Genomic DNA, 13,453 nt, shown 5'->3' on the forward strand with positions numbered 1-13,453 from the left:
TTTATAAACAATGCTGCAGTGAATAACATTGTGAATACGTATTTTTCAGCATAGATTTTTCAGAAGTGGGATTGTGGGTCAAGAGGTAAGTGCATTTGTGGAGCTATTGGGTGTGATCAAATTTTCTTTCAGAAGGATTGCACCAATTTGTACTCCTACCAGCAATACATAGGAGCATCTTTCCAGTTTTGCCAACAGAATGTGTTATCATATTTAAAACTTTTTGGCCAGGTGCAGTGGCTCACACCTGTAATCCCAGCACTTTGGGAGGCTAAGGCAAGCAGATTGCTTGAGTCCAGGAATTCAAGACCAGCTTGGGCAACATGGTGAAACACCAAAAGAGGTGGGCATGGTGGCTCATGCCTGTAACCTCAGATACTTGGGAGGCTGAAGTGGGAGAGTTACCTGAGTCCGGGAGGTTGAGGCTATAGTGAGAAGTGACCATGCCACTGCACTCTAGCCTAGGCAACAGAGTGACACCCTGTCTCAAAAGTAAATAAAATAAATTTTTTTGTCAGCCTGACAGGTGAGAAATGGTTAATTCAATGTTGTTTTAGATTGTATTTCTTGAACCATAAGTGAGTTTAAACACTTTTCGTATGTCTGAGTGTTGTTTTGGTCCTTTGTTCCTCAATTTTTAAGAATTCTTTATATATTAAAGGTGTTATCCTTTTGTCTGTAGTATACATTATGGGGAAAAAAATTTCTCCCAGTTTGTCAGTTGTCTCTTGATTTTTTTTTTTTTTGAGACGGAGTCTGGCTCTGTCGCCCAGGCTGGAGTGCAGTGGCCGGATCTCAGCTCACTGCAAGCTCCGCCTCCCGGGTTTACGCCATTCTCCTGCCTCAGCCTCCGGAGTAGCTGGGACTACAGGCGCCCGCCACCTCGCCCGGCTAGTTTTTTGTATTTTTAGTAGAGACGGGGTTTCACCGTGTTCGCCAGGATGGTCTCGATCTCCTGACCTCGTGATCCGCCCGTCTCGGCCTCCCAAAGTGCTGGGATTACAGGCTTGAGCCACCGTGCCCGGCCGTCTCTTGATTTTTTATGTGGTGTTTTTCCCATGTAAATTGTAAAAAAGTTTTATGTAGTCAAATTTATCAATAAAATATTTTCTTTTATTGTCTCTGGATCTTGAGTCATAGTTAGAATCCCTTTCCCTATGTCAAGTTTAAAGATAAATTCACCCATGTTTTCCTCTAATACCTGTATGATTTAATTTTTTCTGTTTAGACTCCTAATCAATTTAGAGTTTATTTTTAAAAAAATCTAGTGTGAGACATGAGTCTAATTCCAAATGGCTACACAGCCATTGCAGCACCCTTTTTTTTTTTTGAGACGTTGTCTCGCTCTATCCCCCAGGCTGGAGTGCAGTGGCGCGATCTCGGCTCACTGCAAGCTCCATCTCCCAAGTTCACGCCATTCTCCTGCCTGTCTCCGGAGTAGCTGGGACTACAGGTGCCCACCATCACACCCAGCTAATTTTTTGTATTTTTAGCAGAGACAGGGTTTCACTGTGTAGCCAGGATGGTCTCGATCTCCTGACCTTGTGATCTGCCCGCTTTGGCCTCCCAAAGTGCTGGGATTACAGGCGTGAGCCACCGCACCCGGCCTCATCGCAGCATTCTTTGTTAAAATGTCCACCTCTAGTGATTTCAGATACTACCTTCATCTATGTTCAATTTCTATAGGCACTTGTATCTATTTCTGGATTTTCTCTTCTATTCCACAGTTCTATTTGAGTACAGTGCTGCACTGTTTGTTTTAATTACACAGGTTTTATGTAATGTTTAAATGTCTGATAGAACAAGTTCCCTCTTGTAGTTTTCCTTTTTCAGTGTTTTTGGAGCTATTCTTCCATGTCTGTTTTTCTACATGAACTTTAGAACCAACTTGTCTAGCTCATCTATTATGCTGAGTTGTCCTGTCCAGTCACAGAGTATGTTTTCCCACTTGTTCACATCTGATTTTATGTCTTGGAAGGCAGAGGTAGGCAGATTGCTTGAGCTCAGGCCTTTGAGACCAGCCTGGGCAACATGGTGAAACCCTGTCTCTACCAAAAATACAAAAATTAGCTGGGCATGGTGTTGTGTGACTGCAGGCCCAGCAACTTGGGAGGCTGAGGAACGACAATTACTTGGGCCTAAGAGGCAGACGTTGCAGTGAGCTGAGACTGAGCCACTGCACTCCAGCATGGGTGACATAACAAAACCTTGTCTCAAAAAGTTTCCTCTAGGCTGGGCACGGTGGCTCACGCCTGTAATCCCAACACTTTGGGAGGCCAAGACAGGTGGATCACCTGAGGTCAGGAGTTCAAGATCAGCTTGGCCAACATGGTGAAACCCCATCTCTACTAAAAATACAAAAATTAGCCGGGCGTGGTGGCAGGTGCCTGTAGTCCCAGCTACTCGGGAGGCTGAGGCAGGAGAACTCCCCAGGAGGCAGAGGTTGCAGTGAGCCAAGATCATGTCACTGCACTCCAGCCTGGGCAACAGAGCAAGGCTCCATCTCAAAAAAAAAAAAAAGTTTCCTCTAATAGGTTCTTACACATTTCCTAAGCATTTACTTTTTTGTTGATACTGTAAATGGTTTTGGTTATTAAAAAACCATTACGTCCTCTATCCTTTTACGGTTTGTTTATGTGAAAGCTATTGATTTTTATATTTTATTTCCTGTTATTTTACTAAATTCTTAGATTCTTAACTTATTCTTATTATGCCTTTAAGCTGCAGTTTTTGATCCACTCCTATGGCACCTATCATTTCACTCAGGAAAGTGGATTTTTTTTTTTTTTTTGCATGACCACCACAGAAGAAGCCACATTCTTTCTGAGTTATTAAATGATTAAATCACAAGCAAACACTTGAAACTTGCACAATCCCCCTACAGATAATGCAATCCATTCTAATTCCTAGGATTAATTTGGTTAGTACAGATTCTGGTTAAATCTATAAAACCTATTTGTAGCAAGAGAAGAAACAATAAGTGTCTACAACCAGAAGATATGGGAGTCAACTTTCAGAACTGATTCTAAAACACAGATGAGTGAGATAATTCAGGAAGATCTCTTAGATGCCAACGTTCAAGTTCAATGGAAAAAAGCACTCTAAAATGCACATGTGATATCCATTTAAAGGAAAAAGACAACTACTAAGGCCATCCACAATTCCTTTGAGTTCAGATACTTAGTGTGATAATGGATGCTAACTTCATGGCCTCAAGTCTGCTTAGAATGTCACTGTCCACCCAGGATTGGCCTCTCTAGACATGGTGAACCAATTCTGGTGTGCCTTATGTAACTTCCTTCACAATGATATACAAGCACATTCACAAATTACCTGGGACATACAGTATTTTTTTTTTTTTTTTAAGATGGAGTTTCACTCTTGTTGCCTAGGCTGGAGTGCAATGGCGCAATCTTGGCTCACCGCAACCTCCACCTCCCGGGTTCAAGCGATTCTCCAGCCTCAGCCTCCCGAGTAGCTGGAATTACAGGCATACACCACCACGACCAGCTAATTTTGTATTTTTAGTAGAGATGGGGTTTCTCCATGTTGGTCACGCTGGTCTCAAACTCCCAACCTCAGGTGATCCGCCCGCCTCGGCCTCCCGAAGTGCTGGGATTACAGGCATGAGCCACGGTGCCTGGCCTGGTATTTTCTTTTAAGGCACTATTTAAATTATTTTTCCATAGGTCATTACGATTTGGATTTTTAATGTTCCTAGCAAAAGCATAATTTTTGGATCATTACTACAGGGACAAACTAAAACAAGATCAAAATGAAGAAATTTTTCAACATATAGTGTGAAAAGATACTGAGGAATGAGACTTTTTGAGAAAAGTTTGAAACTTAAGACTTTATAAAGCTTAAACAAATCTGAACAACTGTCCTTCCAATGAAAGCACTGATAGATAGTTGTAGGGTAATACTGAGGCTCATAGCTCACATAAGGGAAAAAGAACCTCACATTTTCCAACAGTTCACTCTGGCACTGTTCCACAGAAGTCATTAGAGCATGAAGACCAGGCAAACTTTACACACAGGTCCTGTCAAAGTTTAGGGGTCCTTTCTCATCAACCAGAGAATTCCAAGTCTATTCTCTTCAGAGAAAAGCTTAGCATTGATATATTTTTTCCATATCCCTGCCAGAAGGGTGCACTCCAGTGATGATCACAATAGCCAGAAGCTCTTCACTCCAATACAGTAAGTTAATCATGTCTGGTAACCTATCAAAGATCATACACAAAATTCCACTAACCACCTTGCTTCACATATCACTGAGACTGGAAAGGATGGTGAGAATAAGAGATCAGAAGATTAAGACCCACGCAGGGGCCAAAAACCCAAGTTAACCAAGGGATCTGTACCTACAACAAGTATTTTAAGATGGATTCCTTCTAAAAGCTAATTGTTTCACACATGAAAGAACCAGCATTAAAGTTCAAGTAACATATATATTTGCTCAAAAGCAGAAAAATAATGGCAAAGAAAATCTTCAAATAACATTATTGTTAACTAAAGACAAATTTTAAAATAAAATAGATGAACAGATTTTCTTCTCTATAGACCTCTAGAGTTTCAAAAATTATGACCACATGTCCATTATGACCACAGGTCCAACATGACCACGTTTTGAAGCCTCAAAAATTCAAAGACAAAGAGTTTATTTGCATTAGGTTATAGGGGGATGAAAGATGGAAAATACAAAATTATTTTACTTAACCCAATTTAGTCTGTCTAGAAGACAGACCTACTAGAAATACAAGGATATCACTCACCATTTGAGACTGTCGTACCCATAAAACGTTAGTTTACTTAAAAGCTATATAAATGCTTCCAAGGAGTATGATGTTGATGGTAAACTCTGTGCTATAAAACTGATGCAAAATTAGCTGGGTGTGGTGATGTGCACCTGTAGTCCCAGCTACTCAGGAGGCTAACATGGAAGGATCACTTGAGCCCAGGAGTTTGAGGCTGCAGCGAGCTATGATCATACCACTGCACTCCAGCCTGGATGACAGAGCGAGATCTTGTCTCAAAAAACAAACTAAGAAACAAACTAATGCAAAGAAGCAAAAGCTAGAAAATAGTCCTAAAGCTCTCTGCCTTACTTTAAATCTGATTAACACATTTGTGCCTATCCATTGGTTTCTGTTAAGTAGCAAAACCCTACTTACACATTTTTCACTTAACAGAGATACAATACTTTTTGAAATACAACTAAGTATATCTGTTAAAAAAAAGTACTTGTGTGTGTGTGTCTGTGTGTGCGCGTTGGGGGACTTCTGGTTTTACTGATTGGTGTCTTTAACATAATGTCTTTAAAAATATGAGAAAGGGGCCGGGCGCAGTGGCTTACGCCTGTAATCCCAGCACTCTGGGAGGCCGAGGTTGGCAGATCATGAGGTCAGGAGATTGAGACCGTCCTGGCTAACACGGTGAAGCCCCGTCTCTACTAAAAATACAAAAAATTAGCCAGGCGTGTGGCGGGCGCCTGTAGTCCCAGCTACTTGGGAGGCTGAGACAGAATGGCGTGAACCCGGGAGGTGGAGCTTGCAGTGAGCCGAGTTTGTGCCACTGCACTCCAGCCTGGGCGACAGAGTGAGACTCCATCTCAAAAAATAAAAAATAAAAAAAAAAAAATAAAAAAATATATATATACATATATATTTACGAGAGAAAGAATAGCCTAACAACTTACTCTAGGATAATAAAGGCAGGGAGAATATAAGAAACACAGACACACATATCCACTTTACTTTGCTTTGCTTGGAAAAGACTGTTTAAGATTAAACTAAGATTGAAGTTGAGCCAAAGGGCAACACTGCCAAGAGGGCTATATGAAGTTGCTTTCTAAAGCTATTTTTGTTAGGAAATTTAATTTCTCTAGTTCCCTTTCTCACGGTGAAATAAGGACAGTTCATTCTGTTAATCTGGGTTTTCATCCTGACTCTAGATTCTCCTCAATTATACCTTTACATCTATCCAAAATGGCATCATTTGACTTCCCTTCTAAGAAATCCTCTTGCCCTCTTTCATTCTCTAGTCTCATTCTCTTTTAGTCTTTTGCTTCCCTCTTGTTATCCTTGCTCCCCTTTCTCTCTTATCACCCCATGTGGCAAAAACATTATCTAAAACTTGGTTTAGAAGGGAAAATCCAAAGGAAGGCATGGAGGATAAAGGATCAGTTACGAAATACACACTTATTGGTCTGAAGGGTCTCCTAGAGAGACAAGACTTGGCAGTACTTTGACAGTCAACTAGTGACAATTGTGAACAGGGATTGTTGGAGAAGGATGGGGTTTTGAGTAGACCCCTGGACAAGCTCCCTATTTCTCAATGGGGGTTGGTAAGCACCACAAAACCACAGCTGAAAGGAAAAAGAAAACTCCACCACTGGCCTTTTTCCGAGCGTGGCCGCCTTCCGCTCGGCTCAGTGCCCGCCACATGCCCAGGAGTGCGTCTGGATCCTTGAGGGGCGCCCTTCGCAGGTGGACAGTGCTTACGCTATACTGCAAAAGAGCCAGAAAAGTGCCCATGAGAACCAGAAAGCAAACTTCCAGCCAGCAGGATCATCTCTCTAGGCATCTAAGATGGAGAAATCAATACAGATATCTAGGCAGCATCTGAATGCCAAGAAAGGTGAGGGAGAGTTAATTTCCCCCCCTCCCCTGTTCAACATAATGGTGGTAGAAGGGAAGAAAAATGTATTCTCTGTGACTTATCTACCGGGAACTAACTACACAAGGCCAAATGATAGAGGAAATGTTGTCATTTGTAATAGGCAAAAAAGAAGTAAAGAAGAAAATGACCTAGGGTTTAAATCTAGTTATGTAAGAACGTCTGTGCATGCTGGCACGAAGAGTTAAAGGTTCTGAATGAAAGCAACCAATTCCACCACTTGGGTAATGCCATTCTTAGAGGCAAAGTAGATAAAGAAGAAGAAAAAGAGGGAAAGAACTTCATTCTAAGATATAAAAAAAAAGCACAAATACACCAAAAATAAAAGACTGACATTCTCAAAAGATGGTAATTCTCATTATCTCACCGTAAGTCAGACAAAAACAAAAGAAAGAGTTGATGAAGCTGAGTACAGAATATGAGACTTTGACCTAAGAGGTCTTCGGTGGTTCATAACCTCTCCAGTCTTTTTAACTACTATGTTCGTAAAGTGCTTAATATGAACCTTCCTATTAAACAAAACAGAATTAGAAAGCATGCTTTAGACTCTTAGCAGTGGAACAAAAAAAAAGAAAAAAGAAAAAAGTCTCTAACGAATAAAAAAACTTTTTTAAAAAAATGTTTTACCATATTTAGGTAGAAGTAAATTTCCTACAAACCTGATCAAACTCAACATCTCAATCCTCCTAAGAAAAATGAAAGGGCCAGTTGTGGTTGCTCATGCCTATAATCACAGCACTTTGGGAGGATCACTTGAGGGCAGGAGTTCAAGACCAGCCTGGTCAACACAGCAAGAACCCCATCTCCAGACAAAAATTTAAAAAATCAGCCAGGTATGGGCATGTGCTTGTAGTCACAGCCACTTGGGAGGCTGAGGTAGGAGGATTGTGTGAGCTCAGGAGTTAGATTCTACAGTAAACTATGATCACACCACTGCACTGTAGCCTGGGTGACAAAGCAAAACTCTGTATCTTAAAAAAAAAAAAAAAAGAAAGAAAGAAAGAAAAAAATAAAAATGATAGGTTAACAATTACCTGCAGAATACTGTACATCATAATAACTTCCAAACTTTCAAGCAAAGTTCTCCTCAATTCAGGATGGCAGTGCTATCTGATGAAGGTGGTTACTGACATCATCTCCTTATCTAATCAGCCCTGTTAAATAGACTTTAAATATTCACAGAAGTTTGCTGGGTTTCTTCCAGATTCCAAGTGACTAGCAAAAATAGCAAGCACAGGGGCTCAAGAAAATCATTCTGGAAAGGCACAGTGGCTCACGCCTGTAATTCTAGCACTTTGGGAGGGCAAGGTGGGTGGATCACCTGAGGTCAGGAGTTCGAGACCAGCCTGGCTAACATAGCAAAAGTCCATCTCTACTAAAAATACAAAAATTAGCCTGGCATGGTGGTACATGCCTATAATCTCAGCTACTTGGGAGGCTTAGGCAGGAGAATCACTTGAACCTAGGAGCTGGAGGTTTCAGTGAGCTGAGATCGTGCCAATGCACTCCAGCCTGGGTGACAGAGCGAGACTCCATCTCAAAAAAAAAAAAAAAAAAAAAAAAAAAAAAAATTCATTCCAGGACACCAGGCTGATGAAGTTACCTCTTATCCTTTTCAGATTGACACACTACATGAATCAAGTGGATCTCTCACATACACACACATCCTTGGCTTAAGAGAACAGGTGCCCATTCTGGAAAATGTGATAATTAATTATAGGCAATTTATTTATCAGAAAATATCAGCTGGTACACTAAATGATCAAGACTACTCTAGGCTCCAGCAACCTTTATTTTCTAAGATAACTGCTTCTTAAAATCTCATCCATAGTACAATTTGGTCACAGCATGTCAACTTCTCTTGCCTGTCCTTTTAACAGGGAGTTGACAATTGACCTGTGCCCCTTCCCCACAAATTAGAGATTCTTCCGTTTAATCTTCAAGACTAGGGATCATCACCTAGTAGCCAAGGAAGGTAACAAATCTTTTTGGCAAAGGGAACAGACCTGTTAATCTTAAGGACCATGTGGGATCAGTCTCCTATGTGATGGACTAATAAACAGCTCATAAAGACAGTGCGGTTATTTGAGAAGACGGAGGGACTAGATCTGGTTGTCACCTGATCCTGGGCCCCGTGGAACCAAAAAAGGATCAAAAGATTACCAGAACACAAAAGACACCAAATCCCACATTTCTCATTAACTTCAAGTTTTAAGAGGGTTTCCGGCCTGGCAGGTTGGTTCATGCCTGTAATCTCAGCACTTTGGGAGGCCGAGGTGGGCAGACTGCTTGAGCTCAGGAGTTCAAGACCAGCCTGGGCAACAAGGCTAAACCCTGCCTCTACTAAAAATACAAAAATTAGCTAGGCATGGTAGTGCATGCCTGTAATCCCAGCTACTTGGGAGGCTGAGGCATGAGAATCGCTTGACCCTGGGAGGTAGAGGTTACAGTGAGCAGAGATCATGCCACGGCACTCCAGCCTGGGCCACAGAGTGAAACTCTGTCTCAAAGGAAAAAAAAAGTTGTTTCCTAGAACCGGAAAAAAGGTTCCTTCTACTAGGATAAAACTAAAATGTGGGCTGGGTACAGTGGCTCACGGATGTAATCCCAGCACTTTGGGAGGCTGAGGCAGGTGGATCACCTGAGGTCAGGAGTTCGAGAGAGCCTGGCCAACATGGTGAAACCTCGTCTCTACTAAAAATACAAAAATCAGCCAAGCGTGGTGGCAAGCGCCTGTAATCCCAGCTACTTGGGAGGCTAAGGCAGGAGAATCGCTTGAACCCAGGAGGTGGAGGTTGTGGTAAGCTGAGGTTGCACCACTGCACTCCAGCCTGGGTGACAGAGTGAAACTCCGTCTCAAAACAATAACAACAACAAAACCAAAAAACACTAAAATGTGAAGCAACACCAAAGGAGTGGAAAGTAGTTTGTCCATTTGTTTGCAAGAATGGCTCATCTTGCTCTGTAGGGCATTCTAATACGAGGAACAATGTCCTGCCAATTTCATCAGCCCAGATAGTTGGCTACATCCCGGCTGGAAAGCTGGGTGCTATGTTTTCATGCAAAGAAGGGTTGAGGGTGGTGAACAAGAAGCTACTATATTGCACCATGTTCAGAAAAAACCTGAGAGATTCAGAGTGTAAGGTGGGAGGTACTCTGAACCCAATGTCAAAGGTAACTTGTTAAAGGCCACAAGAGGAAGAAAGCAGACTGCATCTGAGGAATGGACCACTATTCTCCACCTAAAAACAGGTACAGAAGTGGGTAAATCTCTATATAGTATTTTTGATAAACATAAGGAGTCAGACTACTTAAAAGACACAAGCAGCCTCCAAAGGGTCCAAAGCACTGCACTAAACTCCAGAGACTGATCCAACCCTCTAACCACATCCAAACCCTGAGTCATATGCTTTATTACTAGACGACCAATATCAGGTCACTGCATCAATGTCTTTCCATACTTTTCATTCTCACAGTCTGCCCAACAACACATTACCAGTAAGTTATGGGGGTCGGTCGATCAATTCTCATCAGTGACTTAGATCAAAATTCTGTACTTTTGAAATTTAATTTTTCCCTTAAAGGCTCAAAAAAAAAAGCCAGGTGTGGTGGCTCAGGCCTGTAATCCCAGCACTTTGGGAGGCCTAGGTGGGAGGATCGCTTGAGTCCAGAAGTTTGAGGCTGCAGTGAGCCATGATGGCATCACTGCACCAAAGTCTACACGATAGAGTAAGACCCAGTCTCAAGGAAAAAAAAAGATGAATACAGCGAGGAATCAGAGTTTCAAAAAAGACCTCGAGAACTTTATAACTGACTTTGCCTAGATGAGACCATGGCATTTGGCTAAAGTTGAAAAGATCAGAGCAAAAGTGGAGTTGCTGTAAGACAGTTTAAATACGAGTCAAGGTCCACCTTTCACACAAAGGTGCCAGACATGTATTTGGAGCACCGGGAGTACTGGGTACCACTCAGGGAAGGTTTAGTTAGGATGAATTTGCACCAGACTCTCAGTTTTATTCAGGTGGTAACTTGAATGTGATGAGGTTCCTTCGCTTTGCCACTCTTCCTTCCTCATACTCAAAGACGACAGACATTAATGTGCATAAAGGAATGTTACTTAGAAGCCGATAAAAACTCTTTTAGTTTACACATGGTTCTCAAACAGCTTTCTCCTAACCAGTGGTTTCTCCTCTTGTAGATCTGATATTTTATAAAACAATGACAATTACAACTGGGCCTTCAAAATGGTCCTTAGCCTGTTGATCCCAAATCTCAACATATTTCCAATAGAAGAAAATTTGTTTTCAACAGCTCTTTCATACTGTGAGAGAATGTAAACTAAATTTAAGAGCGATTTGTTCTAAATTCTTTTCAATAAAAATACGTCCAGTAGGAGAATTAACTCAAGGTTCTGAATATGATGGGTGTCAGTGATGGGACAATTTCCCATATCTCTGACGTGGTATTTAAGTGGTGGTGGAAATATTCCTGAGTTGGGAGATTCTGAGGATTTGGAGTTCCACTGAAGCTCTGACCAGATATATTTCTTACACAAAGACCAAGAAGATTTTTCCTCCTGTTTCCAGATTAAATTGTTCTTTGTGGCAGCTACACTGGACCTGGTGAAAGGCTCACTCGGCAGGAAATTGATAGGAAATCTCGAACCAACAGTTTATTTTCTTCTCCATCACTTTAAAGCACACAATAGAGGATGGAGACAAAGAATCAAAAACAAAGGAGGATCAGTTCCTCCAAATAGAAATGCACAAAGGTATTTAATAAGGGCAAATTATTTTTAAAATAAACGGAAGTACGGTCAGGACAGTGAAGCAGTCGCATATGCATTTAATTTCTGGGAAAACATGAAGAGTACAACCAACCAGCTAGGTTTATAACTCAAGGGCAGAAACTTGTTTGATGACATTAAGCTTTGATAGCCGCCTTCTCGAGGCCCTACCCTTCACCACTTCTACTAATAGCTTCCCCTACTCTTATCCCAGTACAATCGAGCTGGTGAAGAGAACAGCAAAATACCTTGGTCCTAGACTCAGAAAACATTTCCTCGAGCGTACTACTTCCTCCAACAGCACCAAGTCTAGCTCCATCTCCGTTCCCTGCAGATACTAGGCTCCATCTATCTTTTCAAGTCCCCACCCTCCCTCCCCCACTCCCAGGCTCCACCTCCCCCGACCCTATCCTTCAGGCGCGCCTCTCCTCTCTGGGACTTTCACAACCATCAGCGACATCAACCTCTCGCTTCCTGCTCCACTTTTCGGCGCCCAGATCTCCAACTGGCTCAGGCTCCCCATGTCCCCTGCCGGTACGGAGCCGCGGTCAGCGGATTGTGCGGCTGAGCCATCCTCGTGACTGTCCCGCCTCACTCACCCTCCGTCACCTCCAGCACCTTAATCTGTTCTTCAGCAGCCGCCCGCACCTCCTGTACTGGGGATAGGATCCCGGTGAGCGTATCCACTAACGCCTCCTTCAATCCTTGTGCCACTGGACCCGGCAGCCCGGAGGCCGCACCAGCTGCCGCCGCCGCCGCCATCTTTTCTCCCCTCAGCCCGCCAGCCCCGCGGCCGGGACCCGCCACCGAATGACGGCCCCTGCACGCGGCCAATCCGCGAAGCCGCGCCTGCGCACCAGAGGCGGGCGGGAGCGGGCGGAGGGCGGGGAATGAATCTAAGCCTCCAGAGACAGCGCCTCCTGCTGCCTGAACGAGAACTGCACCTTTCTCTGCAAGGATCACTGGATTTACGTGAAAACTGAGCCCCAGACAGGTTAAGGGGCTTTCCTAAAGTTGCACAGTAAGTTAGAAATCTCATTTGGAATAAAGTTCATGATATATGACTTTATATTCATGCATCTTTCAGGTATTAGGAGAGAGGAGGCGGGATGGGAATGGATGTAGAGGGCTTTAAGGAGAGGGGTCTGGGTCACAAATAGCTCCTATTTTAAACCGCAATCTTTTCCCTCCAAACACTGAAAAAAAGTTGGCTCAAGTGACTCTCTTCATCTTAGCCTCAGGAATCCAAACAGGGGTGAAAATAAACTAAAGCAAACTAGGAAGTGGAAGTGGGAAAACAACAGCCCAGTCCCTTGGTTTTCCAGCGTAGATGAGCCCAACCTCAAAGCTGGGAAGTGTGGCCGGGCGCGGTGGCTCAAGCCTGTAATCCCAGCACTTTGGGAGGCCGAGACGGGCGGATCACGAGGTCAGCAGATCGAGACCATCCTGGCTAACACAGTGAAACCCCGTCTCTACTAAAAAAAAATACAAAAAACTAGCCGGGCGAGGTGGCGGGCGCCTGTAGTCCTAGCTACTGGGAGGCTGAGGCAGGAGAATGGCGTGAACCCGGGAGGTGGAGCTTGCAGTGAGCTGAGATCCGGCCACTGCACTCCAGCCTGGGCCACAGAGCGAGACTCCGTCTCAAAAAAAAAAAAAAAAAAAAAAAAGCTGGGAAGTGGCTGGGCAGGGGAGACACCGGCATGTGAAAGGGAGTTTCCTCCAGAGTGAGTGCTGTATGTGACTATGTGAGAATGAATCCTATTTGTTGAAAATGTATACATTTTTTTTCCCCTGAGAAGTTATGGCTGGACATTTAAGCGTGCGAGAACAAGAGCAGTTTGATGATACGGTTGTCAGCGGCTGGTCGTAGGAAACGGCTCACGTTGCAGAGCCGCTCCTAAATAGTGGAGCAGGTGGAGAGGATAGGATGAGCCTCCAGAGAGGCGTTAAAAATGCGGGATGTGGCCAGGCGCTGTGGCTCACGCCTCT

At 43.3% G+C, this 13,453-nt stretch overlaps 1 protein-coding gene and 1 long non-coding RNA gene across 3 annotated transcripts in view; one reads left to right on the forward strand and one right to left on the reverse strand.

Moving 5' to 3' along the window:
• The window catches only part of IPO9 (importin 9), a 55,683-nt gene extending 43,396 nt beyond the window's left edge, over positions 1–12,287 (reverse strand). The window contains exon 1 of one of the 2 annotated variants that reach the window (XM_007988964.3): positions 12,064–12,287. In XM_007988964.3, coding sequence (XP_007987155.1) covers positions 12,064–12,226 — 163 coding nt within the window. In that variant the 5' untranslated portion in view covers positions 12,227–12,287. Of the gene's footprint in view, positions 1–6,398; positions 6,505–12,063 lie in introns of those variants that run through there. The other variant, XM_007988965.3, reaches the window with a different exon arrangement.
• A 12-nt stretch (positions 12,288–12,299) lies between these two features.
• Positions 12,300–13,453, forward strand: part of LOC140710260 (uncharacterized) — a 65,316-nt gene continuing 64,162 nt past the window's right edge. The window contains exon 1 of the long non-coding RNA XR_012091217.1: positions 12,300–12,485. This is a non-coding gene — a long non-coding RNA (uncharacterized lncRNA). The remainder of the gene's footprint in view (positions 12,486–13,453) is intronic.

The sequence above is a fragment of the Chlorocebus sabaeus genome, chromosome 25 (assembly GCF_047675955.1).
Source record: "Chlorocebus sabaeus isolate Y175 chromosome 25, mChlSab1.0.hap1, whole genome shotgun sequence".
In the NCBI taxonomy this organism is placed as follows: Eukaryota; Metazoa; Chordata; class Mammalia; order Primates; family Cercopithecidae; genus Chlorocebus; species Chlorocebus sabaeus.